At 47.4% G+C, this 15,572-nt stretch overlaps 1 protein-coding gene across 1 annotated transcript; it reads right to left on the reverse strand.

Moving 5' to 3' along the window:
* Positions 1-328: 328 nt before the first annotated feature.
* LOC102373062 (elastase-1-like) lies at positions 329-11,198 on the reverse strand. Its single transcript, XM_006022965.2, has 7 exons — positions 11,113-11,198; positions 7,190-7,299; positions 6,230-6,361; positions 4,142-4,278; positions 3,127-3,272; positions 2,126-2,275; positions 329-429 (listed from the first exon to the last, which is right to left on the reverse strand). The coding sequence occupies exons 1-7, from the start codon at positions 11,170-11,172 to the stop codon at positions 403-405; spliced, it is 762 nt and encodes a 253-aa protein (XP_006023027.2). The 5' UTR covers positions 11,173-11,198; the 3' UTR covers positions 329-402.
* Positions 11,199-15,572: the final 4,374 nt, after the last annotated feature.

The raw sequence follows: 15,572 nt of genomic DNA on the forward strand, positions 1-15,572 counted from the left end.
GAGGCCAAACTCAGTTGAGACAGAACTACAAAGAAACCATGCTGTTCTTACTACCTTTGGATGGGAGTGGCTTTGAACTGGTGACTTAAAGATGGAAAATACAGTTGTTTACCAACCCTAAGCTGTACCAACTCTCCAAGTTGGGAGCTTGTCTAATAAAGTGTTAGGACTTGTGCCCTACTTGTGTGATGCCCATGTTAACTAAGTACAACTACACTATACTCTGCCTGAGCTGTTCTGTTTTACTAGATTGGAAGGCACAATAGTATGGGTTTTGAATTCATTGATTCTTTATTATTATTTCAACCAATCTCTTCTATTGATGATCCACAGAGATGCAATTAGCAGGCATATCTTTTCGTTCTAATGATAGTTCATATCCATGTATAAGTTGATCCTTCCTTAGTAGCCACCATTTTTCTCCATAGTCTGAAAAAAAGAAAAAGTGGATTCAGTGCAGAACAAATTCAGCTAGCTTTCTCCAGTGTTTTTAAATGAATGGAAGATATAAATACTGTTCCAATCTCCAGTTGCACCACAGTCCTACCCAACAGTCCAAAGGAGAGTCACGCGTATGATCAGAGGTCAGGAAAACAGACCTTATGAAGACAGGCTGAGAGCTATGGGACTTTTCAGCCTGGAAGAGCGCTGGCTCAGGGGGGACCTGGTGGCTGCCTATAAGTATATAAGGGGTGTGCATCAGGATCTGGGGGAATACCTGTTCACCAGAGCGCCCCAAGGGATGACAAGGTCAAACGGTCACAAACTCCTCCAAGACCATATCAGGCTGGGCAGAAGGAAGAACTTTACTGTCCGAGCCCCCAAGGCCTGGAACAGACTGCTGCCAGAGGTGGTGCAAGCACCTACTCTGGACTCCTTTAAGAGACATTTGGACGTTTATCTTGCAGGGATCCTTTGACCCCAGCTGACTTCCTGCCCCTGGGGCAGGGGGCTGGATTAGATGATCTTCCAAGGTCTTCCAGCCCTAATGTCTATGAAACTATGAACACAGCAAATGTGGCTCTCCCAGTTCTGCAGATGGAGGCCGGGATGGGTGGGGAGGGGTGTTCTCTGCTAGAGAATTTGTCAGGGGCCCAGAAGTAGCTGGCCTATTGAGCCAAACTCTCTTGCTGAGATCAAGAGCTCTTCATTCATGTCCAAACCCAAAAACTGATTTGGGTATTTGTGGGTACAGCTTATAACTGAATCTGCTCAGTGGGGAATATGATACCAGATGAATGCAAGTGGCTGTGGTATATATGCAAAAAGTGCTGTACAGGGGTCCATCTCGAAATGTACTGGGACATTCATTGATGTTAAGAGCAGAAGAAGCCAGTAACATTATCTAGTTCAGGTGTGGCCAACCCGTGGCACGCGTGCCACAAGTAGCACAGGCTGCTGTGTGTGGCATGTGAGCCCCAGACACTCAGAATGGAGGAAGGAAGCAAAGGGCTCTGTACAGCAGAGTGGAGAGAAGATGCTGCTGTAAGAGGAGGTGCCAGGTGTCACTGCCAAGAGCCAAGTTAACCCTTCCCAGGCCCTGCATCTCCTGCCAAATCCAGGGCTTTGCATCCTCGCTTACCACATAAAACTGTGGGGGTTGCAGAACCAGGGAAGGAATAACCTGGCCCCTAGCAGTGCCAGTTCCTTTTAGTGTCCTGCCCGTTCCACGTGGCTGTGGCCTGAGGCTGAAGCCTCCATTCTGGCACCCTGGGTACAAACTCTCTCAGGTCTGCCTCCGGGGTGGGGATCAGAGCAGCACTTGGGATGGAGGTGAGTCTTAACTTGTGGCACACCTACCAAAAGGGTTGCTCGCTACTGATCTACTCTGATTTTTTGCATAACACAGGGCAGAGAATTGCACTGAGGTTCTGGTACCACATATATTATTGCAGTCAGTGGCTAAAGCTTGACTAACCAGACAGATAGCCCAGCAGGCAGATAGCCCAGCTGATCTTAGAATTCTCTCTTTTTTCAACTCCATTCTTCATAATGCCATCAAAGAATGGGCTCGGGCCAACTTCTCCCTGGCGTAACCCCTTGACTTCTCTCTGGCATAACCCCTTGAGCTTCCTGGGAGCTATACACTGGATGAAATAAGTCTGGTGACTTGAGAGGCACTTACGTCATAAATCCAATTGATGTAGGCGGATACTCGGGTGAAGACTGTGGGCTTCCTGTAGGTGTTGCAGTAGGGGACAATCCCAAAGCTAACGATCCCATGGATTTTCCAGTGACCTTCCGTGTGACACTGCAGAGGACCCCCTGAATCACCCTGGAACCAGAGTGAGGGAAAATGACACGCTGTTGGTTTGACCCAAATTCTCAGAGTAATTCAGGAATCAAGGCTTAGAAAAGTGGAAACAGTTGATTAGCTGTTGGGGGTGACCGAATTCTTGGAGGTACAGCCCATGGAAGAGCTAAAAGTGGAGCTATAACTAAAATAGTTTCACACCATCTTGTCTTGCTTCCCAAATGGGGGCCAGTCAAGGACTAATTTGGATGCAGGCACAAATTGGAGTGGCCTCAGGCGCTTGCATAGGAAGTCAGCTGGGCAAGGTAAGCATAGTATGCTTGGGGGAGGGCCAGGAGAGTAGAAGGAGAAAATTTTCTCTCCTAGTGGCCACCTGAAGCTGAAGGAGGCAAGTTAACACCTCCAGAGGTTACATTTCTGCAGCCTTGTTCCTTTGCCATGGAGATGTCCCTTTAACAGGGACTCTGGACGTTGCCAAAGCCTTGACTGCAGGGCTACAAGGGAGTCCTGGACATCTGTAGGAGATGCTGGTGAGAGAGTCAAGCTTCTTTGCTGCCTTCCCCAGAAGAGTTGAGGAGAAATGTGTAAAACAAGAACCTGGGAGCTTCCCTTCCATTAACCTCCCCATTTCTGTGCACGGGGTGGGAGGAAGGAGGGATTTGGAACAATAGCAAAGCAATAGATGATTCTCAGGAGATGTAGTTTGCTTGCCAGAGGTGTTTTGCACTCCTAAGCTGCTGCAGGCCTTGGGAGGAGTGTGTTGTTGGGGATTACCAATTTGTGTGATAATTGGGTTGAACTGGAAAGGAAGGAAGGAAGACATGAGGAAGAGAGAAAGAGTCTCAGGAAATCCCAAAAACTATGCCTCTTACACTGCACCCGGATTTCACGCCGTCTCCACCAGCACAAACCATGGTCACCTTGGCTGCTGAGCCCCACCAGTCACCCTGAGAGCAGATGGCATGGTCAACCACTGGAAGCATCACTTCCTGCAGTGTGGCTGGGATGCCGCCCCCGACTGAAAGGGAAGGAACAGTGTTTAGCCACTCTCACTATAATAGACAAAGGTCCAACGCAGCCATCATCAATGATATAAAGCCCAACATTGCTGTGTAACCAGAGTCACTGAAGACAGCACAGCTGGGAGTGGCAGACGCTAGACTGGGCCCAAACCAAGAGTAAAATTCCCCTTGCTTACCCAGTGGATCTATTCCCCATGTGTATTCAGACAGATCTGCTGACCTCAGTGGCTACAATACCACTTAAAATCACGATGACTGGTTGTGGATGCCAGGATAAACTGCGATCACTGACAGCATTTTAAACACAGTGATTCTGGTTCACACTGTGCGCTAAATAGCAACATCATGCTATTTCACATGTCAAAATGTGATGCATTCCCCCGACACAAGCAATGTCTGTCTTACAGAAGGTGCTGCTGCTTTAACTACAGTGGCAACGCGATGGTGAACAAGCCCCCTGTTGTGGACAGGAATTTTTTTCTGCTGCCAGGTTTATAATAGCTCCTCTGAATGGCAGCAGCCTTTGGCTGCAAAGCTGAGTCCACAGCGAGAACTTTGTCAGCAAAGGTAGGGCAGTTATGCGGGGTGATCTTTCCACACCCTTCGCTGGCATAGCTCAACTGTCAGAATTTAATAATGCAGAGATGACACCATCCTCTCGGTCCTGTCACAGCAGGGCTGCAGCAGTGCACCGTGGTGAATTTTGCTGTCTTTCAGAATGTCTTGGCATTCGATTCATTTGGGGGCAGGATTCCCTTCTGTCACTCTTTGCATTGGAGAAGATGCATGTCAACAGACTTGATTCACACAAGGGCTTGAATCTGGCATGGTCTTTCTAAACTGCAAAACATTTTTTTCCACTTACTAGTAGTTACTCCCCATCCAGTAATGTAGCATGGATAGTTATTAGGCAAGATGTCTCCTTCGGCTGGAAGTAATCCTAGCTCAACAAAGCCATTATCATAGGCAGAAGCAGAGAGACGCAGCAAGGCAATGTCGTTGCTGAAACAGGACACAGATAATAGGCTTTCAGAGCCTGGCTGGAAATTCTAGTCAGTCAATAGCCAAAACCTGACACTTCAGTTGGTTTTCACTCACCTCTCTAGGTACGTGTATGGCCGCCATCACCCATGTGTCTGAGACCTCACACACAATAATGACCCCATCAGACAGGGAATTATTAACCCCACACTACAGGTGGAGAGCTGAGGCACAGAGTTTAGGTACATCTAACATAGGACTTTGAGACGTAGGTCCAAAATTGCCATTTTGAAAACCCCTTCTCAGGTACCATGTAACCCTGGAAGCACCTCACTCCAGAGATGGCAGAGTTTGTGACCTAACAGTTCCCCAGGTGCCTGTAAACTGTTTTTCTGCTCATGCACAGGCCTAAGTCTGACAGAGATCCAGAAACGTGGTGTTACTTCACCCAAGTCCCCTTGCCAGACTCCATCCCATGCATGTTCTCCGAGTATACCATAATGCACCCTAGCAAGATTGGGCTCTCTGCAGTGGTTACTGCCACTTTCTTTGAAAATGTTGGTAGTGATGGTACTGTTAAAGCCCTTCTTTTATATGATATTCTGGTGGCTAGAGATGAGCTATCATGCATATGGCTCGCAAGCCAGATCCAGCCCATGGGGCCCTGTCACTTGGCCCCCAGTGCTACCCCTGGATCTGATCAGGTATCCTGGAGGAGTAGTGGAGGGGGTTTGTGGATAGGAGAGCTGGGTTTAATTCCCTCCTCTGCCTGAGGGTATTGCAATCCACATCGCCCACACCTGCCTCTCACACACTAGGGAGGGGAGAGACGTGGGTCCCATTCCCTGGTCCCAGAACTGTTTTGTCTAATGACTGTGTCAAGAAAAATAGAGAAAGAGGCCTGGGAGCAGGCACCAGAAGCCTCTGCCCTCCTGGGTAAGTGTCCTAACCACTCAGCTACAGAGCAGGGCTCCCTTTTGCCCACGCTCTCTTTCTAGCCTACTGAACCTTGAACAAATCTGCAGCGTGTTTGGAGACTGCCTCCAGACAGCCTAGCCTCTGAACAAGTGGTTTTAGGGCATTTCTCCTGGGAAGAAGAAATGGGTTTGAGCCCTCTGTGGCTAAAGAGGGCATTGAGCCTAGACCTCCCACTTCCTGGCCAGGAGTCCTACCCACCAAGCCATTACAAACAGAGGGTGACAGCTTGTCCCCCCCAGCAGTCATGTCGTAGAAGAACACAGTAAGCCGCACTCCTTCTTGGACAAAAAGAGCACAGGTGCCGTTCTTCCGGAGGTGGCACAGGGCTGTGGTCCTGAGTAGATGGAGTTACCTTGGGGGTAGGATTTCAGACCTTCCCTTGCCCTTAGCATCCCCCATTGATGCACGCTGGGCACGTCTACATGTGTCGCTACAGCAATGTTGTTACTGTGCTGTGATTTGGTACTTCCGTTTGGAAGCACTAAATCATGGTGCAGTAACAGCCCATACTTCACCCTACGTATGATGCACGGTTATTTTGAGCAGCTACATCGCCGTAGCGGCGTGCTATACCGGGGAGCGTGTCACTACAGCAAAGTAGCTGCTGGTCTCAGTATTGTTATGCCCTACATGTAGGCTGAGCCTCTGCTCAGCCAGCTGGCTATTTTGGGTCCCATTGGGAGCCACCTAATTCTCCCCATGCACTGTGTAGAGATCCCAGAGCTCTGGACACTGCTCCGGATTCCATCTGGGGAAGGGGCACCCAAAAGTCACCTACTTTTTAGTCTGTCTTTTTATTAAGTCTGTCCCTAAGCAGCTTGCTGAAGGTCATGCAGGAAGCTAGCAGACCAGGAACCCAGGTTCAGGGCTTCCCACAAGACTTTCCTCAGCAGATATTGGAGAGAATCTGGGCAGGGACATTTGTGGGAACAGGCACTAGTATAAATACCTCATCATTCAGTCATGCGGCAAGGTGGTATTTGAGATTAGTTACCCATTTGCAATGTCAGAGGGGTCCCAACCCTCATGAATGAATATTCCATCAACACCGATAAAATACTCAGTGCCATCAAAGTTGAACAGATTGTGGTCACCCAGAGCCACTCGGTATATTGTTCCAGTTGGCCTAAAAATAAATTGCAAAAGAGTTACTGTACAGTATCCCCCTAACTCCACAGGAATAGCTTTGTATCACAGATTCTGTGGCAGTAAACTTCCCTGCCCACCCCACCTCCCATTACAGTCATCTCTATAGCATTTTCCATCTCAGGATAAATTTCAGCCAAATATTCTATTGTATTAGGGATGTACATCTGTATTTTGCTGGTCAGGGAACAAAAGCTGTTCTGTCTGTCCTCTTGTTCAGCTGCTTACAACGTTCTCAGACTAGCAGGAATCTGGAACTGTTCATGTTGCAATTATTGGTCTGTCTAGAATGAGATGATGAGCATGCTATGAGTGCTTTGGTTAATGATGTATTGGCCAAAGGCATAAGCAATTGAAGATGTGTTCATTTGTATATAATGCATTGTATATATGGTTTATTATTTATGGTTTATATTATGATCTTAATTATATGGGCGTGTTACACAGCACATAAGCTATGGCTGAGAATGGATGACGGCAGGGTTTCTCTCCCTCCCTCAGCCTCTATGCATAATAATACCAATTTAAATGTATTGAAAAACTCAAATTTATGCTATCACGTATACCATCATGTAAATATACAATCAACCAATTGCTTTCCAGAAGTCAGCAGTTATGTGTAAATATATTCAGTGAATCAAATAAGAGATTTTCTATATATCATGAAACTAACTGTGTATTAATACCAGCTTGCCTTGACCAGAATGAATGTGCTGAGAACTCGGAGTGTTTGAGCAGCCCAGCAGCGGTCCAGAGTGAGATCTGAGACTTGTACTGAGAGTTTAAAGTCTCTTACTATTGTACTTACGTGTTGATGCAGTGGGCGGCTGTCATGACCCATGTAGTACTAATGAGTGTGCCACCACAGACATGGTAAAAATACTCAGGAGCATGTGCATAAGCAAGTTGGAGGGACACCTGGATCAAATGGCAAAATACAATATGTCAAAGTTTTGTTCATGACTGCCGTGGCACTTGTGTGCGCTATTCTGATTAGCAATGTGGCACATAACCAGGCTCCACCTGTGGCTGGCAAAAATAACGAGAGGTTCAGAATGACTGAAAACGCAAACAGGCAGACACTTGCTTTTTGTGTGTGCTTTGTTGCCAGCTGCTACTAGTCCAGGCTCAGCATGATACAAAGCAAGGCTGTCTCCAAGGTCTTGCCTGACCTAATTAAAAAGGCTCCTTTTCAGTGAAATTACCTCATTCCAGCTGATGTGACTCAATTGTTCACTAAAAAGCAATATAGACAAGGATTAACACTTCTAAGAGCTATCTGGGTGGAAAGAACCATTTTTTCCTAGCATAGACAAAGGCTGATGAAGGGGTTCAATATAATAGCAATATATATGAACACTCGAGTCCAGTGTGCAACAGAAAGCTACTCCTTTGGGATTCATCTGCAGGTGAAATATCTGAATGTGGAACATCCTTATCATGAATCTCTGAAGAACCTGCAGGCTTGGGTATAATTCTAAGGTATAAATGAAGCTTTATGGAGCCAGGGAAACACCTGTTTAAGACCTGCCATTCTTTGGGATGAGCGGTCAAACAAAAATGACCCATAGGGGTGGGACCACGGCTGGGTGGGGTTTGGGGAGAAGAATTCTGCCAGTGACTGCAGAGAACCATCTGTTCAAATCTCTCTGCGCTTCAGTTTGTCCAGCTCTGACATAGGACTATTACTTAAGAACACCTTTCTCCTAAATAGCTGCATTTGATTAGCTCACAGGTAGCAGTGGCTCCTTGAGCTCCCTCTGAGACATCATTCTGCAAGTTAAACTCAAAATAGTTGGTCTCAGCAGAGTCCTTTCCAAGGAGTGCTGCTGATCAGGAGAGAGTTACAAGGTCTCTCTGGTATATCTGCATGACACAATGCAAATGCAACACAGAGAGATGCATGTACTGGTGGCAGTACAGATACATTAGTTGTGCTAGTGTGGATACACTGCTTCCAGTACTTCAGCCAGCTTCTTTAAAGCTAGTTTGGCTTTCTGTGCATGGCACTGCTTTGTGCCATGCAGATAGAGGACAGAAGCATCCCTTCAGTGTCATTCTTAAATCAAAGCTGATATATTCATTTTTTATTTTACAAAGTAGGATTGCCAACAATTGAGGCTATAGAAGAATTTACTTTTAATGTAAGATTTTTAACACTAACAGGCTTAACAGATGCTCCTCTACACAGACTGTTTCACATTATTCAATAGATACAAAAGTAAAAAGCTTGTAATTCCAAAGTGCAAAAATATCAAAAGAGAGGATATAGAGCAAGTGAAGCATAGCTTGGTAAAGTAAACCAAAGAAATCCAGAAGTATACTCAAGTCAAAAACTCACTAACCTATAGAACCAATGTTCATATGTATTCAACATTAAGTAATATCAGAACAGTATGCTGGAAGAAATAATACACAGTAATAGCATTAAGAAGTAAATATTGTTAGACCCCAATCAATGCAGCGCCCAATGACCAGGGAGATGACGATCCAATTGCCCATGGATCCTGTTACTCATTAGCCAGAGCGAGCAGGGAGCAAACCCCAGCACACATTGCTCGCAACAGCTTTATTCAGAATGGAGACAGCTTCGGGCTAGCTCCCAAACAACCAACAAACCGGAGAGCCACACCGAACAATAGTTCTTTCCACATTTATACACCTTGGTTCATACTTATTAACATTTACCCCGCCTATGTCCCTCCTTCGGTCCCACCCATTTCTCCTCCCATCTCAAGCTCTGCCCGTTTCCTGTTTGCTTCCTTAGCATAGTATGGCCTACGCATTTCATTCATTTACATGCCTCTCTGCTAAGAGTGCATGCGTAAGACTTTGACCCCCATCTTCTCCCAGTCAGTTGTGGTTTCTTGCTGGTTCTTTCTGGTTTCTTGCTGACTTCAGCACCATCTCCAATGCCATACTTGTGCTTTGTCCCCTAACGATAGCCGTTGGTCTGTATCCTATTTTTACACAACACATCATGCACTTTGCACCCTACCCTTTTGTTAGGAATCTGCTTACTTAAGCATTAGCAAAGTTACTTTTAATGTATCATCCAGTGCTGTGACCAGCAGCTTTTGCTGAGACACAGGAAAAAGCCTTTATTCAGCTGCACGCCCAGTGCTCCCCAAGATCCAAATATCGTCACCCTAACAAATATATCTTGATTCATATTTTCCTTTTATTTCTTATGGGGAATTTCTTTATTTGCTTTATAAGAATGGGAATTAGAATTCTACCTCAACTGTAGAATAATTCATGCAGTATAACCATCTAAAATGAAATACTCTTTGTGTCACTTAAAACTTTCATTCTGTGATTTTAAAAGGGGACTCACAATAATTGCTGATGGATTCTTTTAATTGTTCCTAGTTTTGTTATTTTTACCGAGGGCATGTAAAATTGTGGTTCGTATGGTACCACTAAATATTACCAGTGACATCTAGATATGAGAGGTCAGTGAAACTAACCTCATCTTCATAGTGAGGGTGAATATAATTTGTTAAATGGAAAGTAAATTTGTTAAAAAGCAGTTAAATTCTTAGAAGAGGCTCTGTAAAATTGTCAAGAGGTTCTATGTAACTACGTTAAATTGCTTAATCTATGAACAAAAAGATTTTTTTTAAATACAGGGAATATGAACTCACACTGGGAGCGGAAATTCACAGAAGCCTTTCGTAGACTCACACATCATTGCTGCCATGTCTGCTTAGGAGAAGAACTACATTTTTAAACTTGTGTTACCATATATATTGCAGTGTAGCCCCAGCAAAACATCATGACCAATGGAGGTAATGAAAGGATTTCCCTCCTCTATCTCACATATCTGACAAATTTTAATTTCCTTGGCTGTATTAGGATTTTACATCCATTAGATACCATGAGTTAAAAATATGCCTTTTCCTTAGTGGTGACCAAGCCTAACTAATAAAAATGCAGAAGCTCAATTAACAATTCTGTTGAAGAAACCTAAACGACACATAGCATCAACCCATTCTTCCATAGCTCTACCAGCAAACTGGTGCTAAACAGGAGTAAAAGGAAATAAGGAAAACATGTATTTTTGATGAAAAAAGACACAAATGATTAGAGCTGTACAAGACACAAACATATATAAGGACGTGCCATTTTTCATCTAATTGATCACTTGTCTAATCAGAATCATACTTTAAACAAGCAGTCTCTCCTAGGAAACTGCAGCCCAGTCAAAGCAACTGTCTGTTAGTTTTCTCTGTGGTTTCAGGACTAATGTTTTTCTAAATTCTTGATACTGAGCCATTCCATATAGAGACTCCAGGCTGCTGCAGTTAGGGCAGGGGTGGGCAATTATTTTGGATAGAGGGCCGCTTACTGAGTTTTGGCAAGCCATCAAGGGCCACGTGCCAGGCAGCCAGGGGCAGATATATTCATTTTCTAATTTTTTTAGGGGCCCTGCGAGCCAGATAGGATGGCCTGGTGGGCCGGATAGAATGGCCTGGAGGGCCGCATCCGGCCCGTGGGCTGCATTTTGCCCACTCCTGAGTTAGGGGATGGTTTGTGAATGCCAGCTGCTGTTTTGTATTTGTGTGCTGGATGGACAGTAAGTGTTACTAAGGTTCTTGCTTTGCCCTGACTAGACCCAGCAGAACTCTGGCTACGTCTGACATCCTGCATTTTTGCTTTGCTGTCATGTTCTCAAACTTTCTGTTTTACTGTGCAGATTTCAAATTTAAAAAATGAAAAAGGCTTTACCTGCCACTTCCAGCTGTTCGGTTGGGCCTCGTGTCCTCCAATTACTCGCTCCGTTAACATCTCATTGTGAACAGCATAGCTCGGGGGACTTCCAGAAATTGCCCCTAACCACAGAGAAATGAGCATAGTTTGTCACACAGCTAATCAGTGTCAATCAAGGCGGGCAGGAGTGTCCAAAAGCCCCCCTGGCTCACCAAGGGTGTCCGGGAATGCCTGCTTGCCAAAAGGGTGGCGTACGCCCGGTGGAAGGGGGGTGTAATCTCCAAAGAGGAGTATACCTCCTCTGCTCGGGCCTGCAGGCGGGCTGTTAGGAAGGCCAAGGCGGAGATAGAGCTCGGATTAGCGTCCAGGATTAAGGATAACAAAAAGTCCTTTTTCAAATATATTGGGAGGATGAAGAAGGCGCCGGGTAATGTGGGGCCCCTGCAGGATATGCGGTGCAATCTGGTGGTTGCGTCAGAGGATAAAGCGGACCTCTTTAACCAATTCTTCACCTCCGTTTTCTTGTGCAGGGAACGGGACTTCCCTGCTGTGATAGAAGCCGGACGCAAGGGGATCGCCTTCAGACCTCAGGTTGGGGAGGACCGGGTTAGAGAGCTTCTGGAGGGGCTGGACGCGTTCAAGTCAGCGGGTCCGGATGCTCTCCACCCCAGGGTGCTGAGGGAGCTGGCTGGGGTTATTGCAGGGCCCCTGGCACGGCTCTACGAGCGATCGTGGTGCTTGGGCCAGGTGCCAGACGATTGGAAGGTAGCTAATGTGGTCCCCATCTTCAAAAAAGGGAAAAGGGAGGACCCGGGCAATTATAGGCCCGTCAGTCTTACCTCAATCCTGGGGAAGCTCTTTGAGAAGATCATCAAGGAGCACATTTGTGATGGGCCGGCATCCGAGATGATGCTCAGGGGCAATCAGCATGGATTTATTAGGGGGAGATCATGTCAGACCAACCTGATTGCCTTTTATGATCAGGTCACAAAGGCCATGGATGCAGGTGTCGCGGTGGATGTAGTCTTTCTGGACTTCAGCAAGGCCTTTGACACCGTCTCTCACCCCATCCTAATTAGTAAACTAGGCGACTGTGGCATAGATGCCTACACGGTCAGATGGATTGCAGATTGGCTGAAGGGTCGCACTCAGAGGGTGGTGGTGGATGGATCATATTCGACTTGGGGGGAGGTGGGTAGTGGAGTCCCTCAGGGCTCGGTCCTGGGCCCTGCGCTGTTCAATGTCTTCATCAGCGATCTTGATGTTGGGGTGGAGAGCAACCTGTTTAAATTCGCTGATGACACCAAAATTTGGGGGGAGGTGAGCACGCTAGCAGGGAGAGAGAGATTGCAGAAGGATCTGGATAGGTTACAGGGGTGGGCAGACAGGAACAGGATGCGTTTCAATACGGACAAGTGCAGGGTGCTGCACTTGGGTAGTAGGAACCAGCAGCACACTTATACGATGGGGAACTCCCTACTTGAGAGCACGGAGGCGGAAAGGGATCTTGGTGTCATTATTGACTCCAAGATGAACATGGGCCGACAATGCGAGGTCATGGTTGGCAGGGCTAACCGGACCTTGTCGTGCATCCACAGGTGCATCTCGAGTAGAGCCAGGGAGGTGATCCTCCCCCTCTATGCGACGCTGGTCAGGCCGCAGCTGGAGTATTGTGTCCAGTTCTGTGCGCCCCATTTCAGGAGGGATGTGGACAACATGGAGAGGGTCCAGAGGAGGGCCACCCGCATGATCCGGGGACAACAGGGCAGACCCTACAGTGAGAGACTGCGGGACTTGAACCTATTCAGCCTCCACAAGAGAAGGCTGAGGGGGGACCTGGTGACCGTCTATAAACTCACTAGGGGGAACCAGAAGGGTTTGGGGGAGACGCTGTTTCCCCTAGCCCCTGCTGGCATAACAAGGAATAATGGGCACAAGTTGATGGAGAGGAGGTACAGATTGGACATCCGAAAAAACTACTTCACAGTCAGGGCGGCTAGGAGCTGGAACCAACTTCCAAGGGAGGTGGTGCTGGCCCCTACCCTGGGGATCTTTAAGAAGAGGCTGGATACTTACCTGGCTGGACTCATTTGAGTCCCGTTTTTGTTTTTAGGGTGAGTGGTTTTGTTTGTGTTTTTGGGTTGTTCTCCCGCCCTGGCGGGGGGTCGGGCTAGAAGATCTATTAGGTCCCTTCCGACCCTGAAACTATGAAACTATGAAACTATGAATCACCTTGGATTTAAGGTCAGCACAAGCATCCTACAACCAGCTAAAAGAGTTTGAGAGATCAGGTAACTTTCTCAGTGATGAAAGAAATTGTGGTTAGCATAGGAGCCAACTTTTATTTTTGACGGGGTCAGGGGGGTAAGATGATACCCCCCCGCCCCGCCCCATGGCACAGCCAGAGCACAGCTGAGCGGTCCCCGTGTGGGGCAGGGGTGCAGACGGATACAGGCAGACTGCTGCAGGCTCGGAGCTCCTCACCCTGCTGCCCTCTCCCTGGGAGCCCTGCACCACCGTGGCGAGGTACCCCCTGCCCACCTGGCAACAGCGGGGGGTACAACTCTTGTGCTGCTGCCCCTGCTGCTGCCTCATTGTGGCAGTGTGGGGCTCCTGGGGAGAGGGCATAAGGCAGCGAGCTCCAAGCCTGCAGTAGGCAGCCTGCATCTAGGGCTGTGCGAGGCTTCGGACAGAGCTTTGGATCTGGAGAAGCTTCGGATGCTTCGGGGTCCAAAGCAGCATGTCCAGGTCGAAGCGCTGGCCTCATTCGGCTTCCCGAAGCGATTCAGAGCCGCCTCGGAGATCCAGCCATAGGGTATAATGGGGAAACAATAAAATATCTATAACTTTGTTGTTTTTTGTCCAATTTCAATGAAATGTTCAGGGGTGGTAGACTCTGTGGAAAACATGAAGCCTGCCAAGTATCAAGAAGATCAGCGTAGGGGTTTGGGAGGAACTGCACCTCAAATTCTTGAAAGCTAAACTCATGTCATGTCTAGGTGTTACACCACAGAGGGGTCAAGACTGCAGGGATGGTAGCTCTTACTGAGGCCACCAAGCCTGCCAAGTTTCAAGAAGATCGGTGTAGGGGTTTGGGGGGAACTGCCCGTCAAGCTGTGGACAAGCAAAACTTGTGCCGTGGGTGACCCTGTGTGTGTTAAGGCGCAGCAGGGTGACAGCTGCAGGGATGGTGGCCCCTGCTGTGGCCACGATGCCGGCCAGCTTTCAAGGAGATCAGTGCAAGGGGGTTCTGGGGCCCTGAACTCCTAGCTGCTGACAGGCAAAACTTGTGCCATGGGTGTTTGTGGGGCTGATGTGTCTGTCTTGGGGTGTGAGAGACATTACTGCAGGCCTGGCTGCTAAGCTACTGTGTTACCAGTTACCAGTCAATCATGATTCACTCAGGGACCAGCTCAATACGCAGGACCTAGCTAATGTAGCCAGTTAATTGCCATCAATTAGCACCTACAAAACCAGACTAAGGAGTGAAACTGCCCCAGGTCTGCCTGCAATCGTTCCCTACCCTCTGGAGTGTGCACTTCACCCCACAATTTAGTATCATCTGCAAACTTAGACAGAGTACACTTCACACCCACATCCAAGTTGCTGATGAAGATATTGAAGGGTACTGGTCCAAGGACCGAACCCTGAGGGACCTCACTACCTACATCCTTCCAGGTTGTTACCTAACCATCTACTACCACTCTGGGTGTGACCCCCAAGCCAATTTGCCACCCACCGGACCATGTAAACATGTATGTCACAGCCTCTTTATTTATGAGAATGGGATGAGATACCGTATCGAAGGCCTTACTAAAATCCAAGAAAACGACATCCACCTCTACTCCTGCATCTAAGCATTTTGTGACCCTGTCATAAAACGAAACCAGATTGGTCAGGCATGATCTACCTGATACGAATCCATGCTGGTTTCCCTTCTGCATTGTTTTTCCCACTGGACTCCCACAAATATGATCCTTCATAATCTTTTCAAAGACCTTTCCAAGGATGGAGGTGAGACTGACTGGCCTGTAATTACTCAGATCCTCCTTCCTCCTCTTCTTGAAAATAGGGACCACACTGGCCCGTTTCCGGTCTGCCAGGACCTAACCTGAGTGCCATGAACACTCAGACAGCTGTGCCAGTGGTTCGGCAATGACACCAACCAATTCCTTCAGTACTCTCGGATGAAGCTCACTTGGGCCTGCTGATGTAAACACATCCAGTCCATCCAAGTGACTTTGCACCAAATCAGCATCATCAGTTGGTAGGCTGGTGTCCCTCTGATGCCCATGTAAGTGTCACAACCCAAAGTTGTGGATTTTTTGATTGTGTGTGCTTCGGCACTGCTAAATTATGTTCCCGCCGAATTGCAGCTCTTTTGCACGACAGAGTGTTCCGTTGTTATAGAGACCCCGCGTGCAGAAAAGTGTTTCCCGCCATTTTGTAGCCTTCTTTGCATTGCGCATTTCTCTTGC

This window comes from Alligator sinensis, unplaced genomic scaffold (assembly GCF_000455745.1).
Source record: "Alligator sinensis unplaced genomic scaffold, ASM45574v1 scaffold885_1, whole genome shotgun sequence".
NCBI lineage: Eukaryota > Metazoa > Chordata > Crocodylia > Alligatoridae > Alligator > Alligator sinensis.

Coding starts and splice junctions, on each gene's coding strand:
- LOC102373062 (XM_006022965.2), bottom strand. CDS start 11,172: ATGTTAACGGAGCGAGTAATTGGAGGACACGAGGCCCAACCGAACAGC. Junction 3,273..4,141: donor TGGATGGGGAGTAACTACTA/GTAAGTGGAAAA, acceptor CTTCCCTTTCAG/TCGGGGGCGGCATCCCAGCC. Junction 2,276..3,126: donor GCGTGAAATCCGGGTGCAGT/GTAAGAGGCATA, acceptor CTCTGGTTCCAG/GGTGATTCAGGGGGTCCTCT.